This window comes from Benincasa hispida, chromosome 5 (assembly GCF_027475165.1).
Source record: "Benincasa hispida cultivar pf3 chromosome 5, pf3_genome.v1.1, whole genome shotgun sequence".
NCBI classification, from domain to species: domain Eukaryota; kingdom Viridiplantae; phylum Streptophyta; class Magnoliopsida; order Cucurbitales; family Cucurbitaceae; genus Benincasa; species Benincasa hispida.
Window position 1 is genome coordinate 1,651,128 of NC_143482.1, and position 7,676 is coordinate 1,658,803.

At 33.8% G+C, this 7,676-nt stretch overlaps 1 protein-coding gene across 1 annotated transcript; it reads right to left on the minus strand.

Moving 5' to 3' along the window:
- Positions 1-4,798: 4,798 nt before the first annotated feature.
- Positions 4,799-5,581, minus strand: LOC150035830 (uncharacterized). Its single transcript, XM_090313956.1, has 2 exons — positions 5,494-5,581; positions 4,799-5,409 (listed from the first exon to the last, which is right to left on the minus strand). The coding sequence occupies exons 1-2, from the start codon at positions 5,579-5,581 to the stop codon at positions 4,799-4,801; spliced, it is 699 nt and encodes a 232-aa protein (XP_090170082.1).
- Between the last annotated feature and the right edge of the window lie 2,095 nt (positions 5,582-7,676).

A 7,676-nucleotide genomic window follows, 5' to 3' on the forward strand; every position in this document is an offset into this window, starting at 1 on the left:
AATGTCTCATCCCAGTGAAGGGGACATCTGATCACCCTACTGGTGACGTTTCTCCTGCCTCGCTGGGGCATCATTGTAAAGTAGAAGTCTTTTCACTTAGGGTACTTGGAATCTGTTTTCCTAAAATTAATTGGTTAAAAAATGTGGTTTTTGCAAAGTCTTATAAAAGGTTATTCGTTTTTTTCAGCAACGATTTTTAATGGCATCAACCACTATCAATTTATTTAGCGCAGAAAAACTGAATGGCCAAAGCTATTCAAGTTGGAAACATATGCTCACGATGATACTCATCATTGAGGATCTGAAGTTTGTCCTTAAGGAGGAATGTTCTTCACATTAAGCTACCAATAACTCTAGAATATTCTAGAGGAGACACACCTTCATCATTTTTTTCTCTTCAACTTACAATTTGGATAAAATGAAATAACAATTGGCTTACTCTTAAAATGATCAAATTTTCTCAACACTTTCTCTACATAGTGAGACGAGAAAGTATGTGTCCATTTGGATTTCTTATTATTTGAATTCCAAGGATAACATCAATAAGACCAAGGTCTTTCATATCAAAGTTTGATTTCAACATCCTTTTAGTGGAATCAATAACACTTCTATTTGTGTCCATTATTAACATATCATCCACATATAAGCAAACAATGGCATACTTTTGATCTACGGTTTTAACATAGACACATTTATCACACTCGTTTATCTTAAATCCATTTGATAATATAGTGTGACAAAACTTTTCATGTCATTGTTTGGGTGCTTGTTTCAACTCATAAAGAGACTTGACAAGTTTATAAACTTTGTTTTCAAGTCCTTTAACAACAGATCTTTTCAGTTGTTCCATATAAATTTCTTCATCTAAATCTCCATTTAAAAATGCAGTTTTTACATCTAATTGGTGGATTTCCAAATTTCATAAAGCTGATATTGCAATTAACATCCGTATATATGTAATCCTCGTCACTAGAGAATATGTATTGAAGAAATCTAGCCCTTCAATTTGGAAAAAGTCTTTAGCTACCAACCGAGCTTTGTATTTATCAATCGTGCAACCTTTAGTTTTCTCTTAAAAATCCATTTACTCCTAATTGGTTTACTTCCAAGAGGTAAATCAACCAATACCCATGTATTGTTCTATAAAATAAATTCCAGCTCACTATTGATAGCTTCTTTCCAATAAGGTGCATCAGGAGATGATACAACTTCTTGAAAAGTCTAAGGCTCACCTTCTATCATATAAGTTATGAAATCAGGTCTAAACGAAGTAGCTTTCTTAGCTCTTTTGCTTCGTTTGGGTTCAGACTCAGTATTCTGATTGTTTTGACCTTTCAAAGAGCTAACCTCATTAATGAAGGAACTCTTATTCAAAAGTACCTACGAGCGGAAGCGGATCTTTCCAATTCATTGTGACAAAATTACCGCATATATATTCAAACATACTTTCATAATGCTAAAGGGATCAAGGGATCAAGAAATCATACCAGATGAAGATTTCTCGAGTATGAAGCCCAATCGTCTACCTCGAACAATCATCACTCAAACAGAAGGAATTGGAGAAGACGACATCACTTAGAGCCCTCAGTATTCTTAGATTGAGAATCCAAAGTGTAGGCTTTGTTCGGATTTGGTAGAGGGAAGGAGGAAGAGCAACTGTACACAACGATCAAGCAAGTGGGAGATGCGGTCATCTATCGCATATACAATATGCTTGATCGTTTAGATAAAGTGTATGATCGTGTAGTAAAAGTAAACGATCGTCTGTACGATCGTGTAGGAAAATGTAAACGATCGTGTAGGAAAAGGGTGAGCGATCGTCCAAAACGATCGCGTAGGAAAAACTAAGCGATCGTCTATACAATCGTTTAGTAAATATTGGGAGCTAAACGATCGCTTAGAAAAAGGTAAACGATCGTTTAGGTAATAGCGCACGACGGTATAATCAGTATACGATCGTTTAACAATATCATATATGTAAGCGATCGTACAGTCCCTATCGTATAGGCACTGATTTTCTAAACGATGACACTATCTTTTTCACAATACCCACGCACACCGAGATCAACACACCGTCTGCTATTTATAATGCACTCATACGTTATTTTAAAAGAAGAGTGCCTTCCTATTTCCTTTATAACTGTCCAATGAATGTAATCTTATCACATTCATAACTTATCAATTAATATCAAATATTAATTATAATATTTTTTCTCTACTAGATATAAATCATATTTATATCCAATTTCCTCCAAATTAATGTATCTCATACATAAAGTTAATTATATCATATTTAATTAACTCGTTCAATTATATCATATATAATCAAACTCCCTCTTGTCAATTTGAAATGTTCAAATTGACCCAAAAACTGACTCTCAACTTGTATCCAAGCTATCAAAGGGACCTTATGAACCTAAGGCTCGAAGCTCCAATGGTACGTGAATAGCTGACTAAACTCTTTAGTCACGATATCCACTATCCGTTAACTACCAGACATTCCACTAAAGATTGACAATTGAACTCTTCTTGCCATAGATATATTTCTATGTCCATTGGATATAACCAATCATCAGTATGATGACCCTTCACAGATGCTCGTAATTATAGTAGGCCAATTTACGGTTTTGCCCCTGTAATTACATCTTCCTCTTTAAGTACCACTGATCCCTCTAATGAACAATACAACATAGTCCTACTATGTGTGAACACCTCTCGAGCCAAGAGAAGGTGTGTGGCGCCATATCATTCAAGCCTTGGAATCAGCCTTTAAGGGAGCTATCTATCTACTTGCCCCTGCTTCGGGGAAGGAGTGAATTCCATTTTGTGTAGCTGAGTTCCCAGCTCCCAAATCAGACGAATCTCCAAAATGGTAGGTTTGAGTCGGCGTTCTGGCTACTCGCACCCATGCAAATCAAAGGACCACCCTCAATGGTAGGAGTTTCCAATTCATTCAGGATTGAGATCATGTTACCTATGGTCATCCTAGTGATGTGAAGTCTCAGTTATGAACGGTGTTATATAACGAGACGTTAACACTTTGTAGTCAGGTCTTATACAAACGCTTTGTATAAGACGCCCCCGCTCGCATGTCCCCTACACGAACGATCAAGATCAGACCATCTGTGACAAGTCACAACACTTGTGACCATTCCACAAAACGGGCCGCATCCGTAGAGTTACCAGGGTAAGGTTTCCTTCCTATATCCATATACTACAGACCATTTTGGTTATCACTCAAGACATAATCCACTTGTATGTCACCACATACATGCTTGAGTCACATACAGATAATAAGATATTTTATGTTTATTGGTTTGTGGTAAAATGAAAAACATCTAAATGTGCAAAGTCAAGTAGTGAAGTAAATATCATTTATATTATACATCACAAGTGTTCGTACAAAGTTGTTTATAAACTACTGGACACGAGACTTTAGGGCACAAACCCTAACAATTAATTCTTTTGACACTAATAATTTTATGTCCTTCCTCCTTTGAAGGAAAAATATCCTCAAAGAATTCAGTTTGAATAGATTCCATTATGGTGTTATTATTGATTCAGATATTTCTAATTTAATCTCCATGAATCTATAAGCAACATTATGCATTGCATAGCCTATAAACATATAATTAATTATCTTAGGCCCAATTTTGGTCCTTTTTGGTAAAGGAACTTGTATCTTTACCAAACAACCCCACACTTTCAGCATTTTATATGAGGTTAACTTTCCATTCGATACTTCATAAGGCGACTTATTAGTTTTCTTATGTGGAATTCTATTTAGTATAAAATTTATTGTCAGCAAAGCTTCCCCCCACAAATTGTGAGGTAAACCTGAACTATTTAACATGTAATTAACCATGTCCTTTAAAGTCCAGTTCTTTCTTTCAACTACACCATTTTGTTGTGATATATAAGGTATCGTAGTTTGATGGATTATACCATTAACTTCACAGAATCCATAAAATGATGATTCATATTCATCACCTTTATATGATCTGAGCACCTTTACTTTCTTCTCAAATTAATTTTCAACTTCTGCCTTATATATTTTTTAAAAATTAAAGGTTTTATCTTTACTGTGTAATAAATATACATAATAATATTTACTACAATCATCAATGAATGTGATAAAATATCTCATACCACCTCTTGTGGGAATACTTTTCATGTCACATACATCACTGTGGATTAAATCAAATAATTCATTACTTATTTCCACAAATGAAAATGACTTTTCTAGAAAACTTTGATTCAACACAAACTTCGCATTTGTATCTATTATCAATGTTAAAATTCGACAATAGTCTTAAGCTTACCATTCTATTTAAAGAATAATAATTGACATGCCTCAATCTAGAATACCAAACATCATACAAGCCAACAATATAAATAGAAGAGTCGATATTATTATTTTTCTTTGGCATTTTTGTCAGTACATTCAGTTTCAACATGTCATCACTTAGATATCCTTTTCCACATACGTACCTCCCTTTGTCAAAATAATTTATCTGATTCAAATATTTTGAATCTATTTTTGTTAAGTAGGGTTCATGACACTAGATTCTTTCGAATCTCTGGCTCATGTCACACATCATTAAGGGTAAGTATCTTTCTAAAAATTTATTTCAGTAGGATCTTCCCTTTGCCTTCCATAGAGGTGATTGAAGCATTTCTCATGACAACTTATCGTTGCCATCTAGCTTCTCATATGTAACGTACAGGTACTTTTACAAATATGTCTAGTAGCACCAATATCAATCCACCAATGTTTGGTGTCTGAAGTCATATTTACCTAAAAAATGACGGCAACCAGATCATCATTTTTCACAACGTTGACTTGATTGTTGGAATTTTGTCCTTTCTTGTGTCTGCACATTACAGCAATATAACCACTCTTGCCACAAACCCAACAATTTCCTCGCATGCAGTTGCTAAGATCATTCTTTTGCCCATGATGCTTCTTGAAATTTTGCATCTTGGGTTTATGTTTTGAAGCTTCAACAACATGAGTCTTGGCTTCAATTTCCAGTGGATTTTTACCTCTCTTTTTGTTATCCTCTTCTATACAGAGTTTCACTGCAAAGTTCTCCATGGATAACTCTTTTCGCTTGTGCTTGAGATAACATTTGAAGTCCTTCCAGCAAGGAGGTAGCTTCTCAATTACAACAGCAACTTGGAATGGCTCACTAATTTCCAATCCTTTACTTTGCAAATCACTTATGATAATTTGCAATTCTTCCATTTGATTGACCACCAACTTGGTATCAATCATCTTGTAATTTAAGAACTTTTTCACGAGAAGTTTCTTAGCATCAACATCTTTGAGCTTGTACTTCTTGTTTAATGCCTCCCACAATAGTTTTGATGTATTATAGGCATTACAATAGACATCATACAAAGTGTCTGAAGACCACTAAGTATATAGTTATGGCATATGAAGTCTGAATGCATCCATGCTTGCTTCGCAACTTTCGTTTTAGGAGTTACAGCTTTTGGTGTGGTAATTGGGAAATCTTCCTTCAAAATATGAACAAGATACAACATGCTGAGGTAGAAGATCATCTTCTGTTGCCATCTCTTAAAGTTGTCTTCCTTAAACTTCTTTGTTTTTAGCATGAGGTTTGACAATGAGCGATCCCATCGTGGTAGAAATAGCGACATTGGTGGAGGATTTTGCAGCCATCAATTTAGATATATTAATTGTTTTCAGATTGTTAAGAGAAAATGGTATATATAGAACTGAATACACTAGCAAACTGATTACATCTCAATTACGAGAAACAATACACTCAATGTATAATATTCAAACTCAAATGAAATATTGATGGTGTGACAATGCTTAGATATGAAATAACAAAAAAATTAAAAGAACCTCAAAACCTTTAGAGACTTCATAACATAGTCGAGCCACGCTTCTGTTAAGCGTTGTCCTGAAGACAATTATTAGCTCTGCAAAGGTTGCAATCAGACTACAACGATCGTCTCAAAAGGATACAACAATTAACTACAATAGAACTGTAACCTTGAACTACTCAGATCTGGCAAAACTCTTGGATACTTACTTTCAACTCAACTCAAGAACGAAAGAAAGAAAGAAAGAAGAGAACTCTTCGCTTTGGAATGAGATGCTACAAATGAATAACCAAGTTTCTATTATGGGCTAGCTACTTAGTAACTCTCCGAACTCTCCAAAGTACAAAATGAAATCAAATAAATACAAAAATTGAAATATTTGTCAATTCTAACTCAATTGAGTTGTTACTTGACAAAAATCAAACATAACTCATTCAAATTGAATAAACTACAAATTTAACTTTGATACATGTTAAATTTGTACATGAAACATCATTTTAATTTAAAGTTTCAATCCAATTTGAAAGTTTCTAAACAATGAATTTAATCTACACAATTAAATCCCATTTTATGCTTCAATATTCAATTGTTTCACTTTCTTTCACTATATATATATATATCCAACACAAATAAAAATGGACCTACTTTTTTAAAACCTAAATTATATAAACTTTTTCGCTAGCTTGATATAAAATTGTCCCATTGTATTCGTGTGTTGATATCATTACTCATATTTTAAATTTCTTTGTTGAAATTTTCTCGAGTTGCCTTCATTTAGTATCGAATAATGAGAATTAAAAAAAAATAAAAATGACATAAATGAATCATAAAAAGAGAAAAAGAAGATTAAAAAAAAAAAGAAAAAGCAAGGTAGCAAGATCACACATAAGTAACAAGTTAATCTTATAGTTTTACTTTGTGATGACGTAAACAAAATATGCATACATACATGTATATGCCTCTCTGCCTGAAGTCAGTACACAAACAAAATATCATCAAATTAATAAGGAAACAAACAATGACAACAACCCACCAAACATAAGATATAAAGCACACAAGGAGACTAACCATTTTTGTCCATTTATCAGGTAAGGGTTGTTGAAGTTAATGTCCTAAATCGAGTGTATCTTGTAGTTTGTAAAGACAAATTATATATCTAATAACATAAGAGATATTTTATTAATGTTTATACTACATTAAATCAATCCAATACACTAAGATCTAAGGTTATTTTATGAAACTTAAACATGTATGTGGAGACATACAAGTGGATCATGTTTAAGTGATAACCTAAACAGTTTGTAGTAGATGGATAAGGCTTGGTACCTTATCATGGTGACACTACGAATACGGTCTGCTTTGTAGATGTTACAATTGTTGTAAAGTACTACAAATGTGGAGACATGTGAGCAAGGGTATTCTATATAAATAGAATAACCTTAATCCTGAGTGAGTTGTGAACTCTTATCTATGAGGGCAATCCTTTGATTTGTATGAATGGGAGCAGCCTTGTTAGTCGACTCAACAAGCGTACCATTTTGGGGACTTGTTCGAGTAGGGAGCTAGGAACACAACTACAAGATGGAATTCACTCCTTTCTCGACCTTAGGAAAAGTAGACAAATTGCTCTCTTAATAGCTGATTCTGGGTCTTGAACATTGAGGTCACAACCTCTCACTCGCCCGAGAGATGTTAGTTTACAATTTGACTATAAACTGTTTGTTCATTAGAGAGATCAATGATATTTAAAGAGTTAGATGTAACTATAGGGGTAAAACAGTATTTTGACTCGTTATAAGTAATTTGTGAAGGGTCAA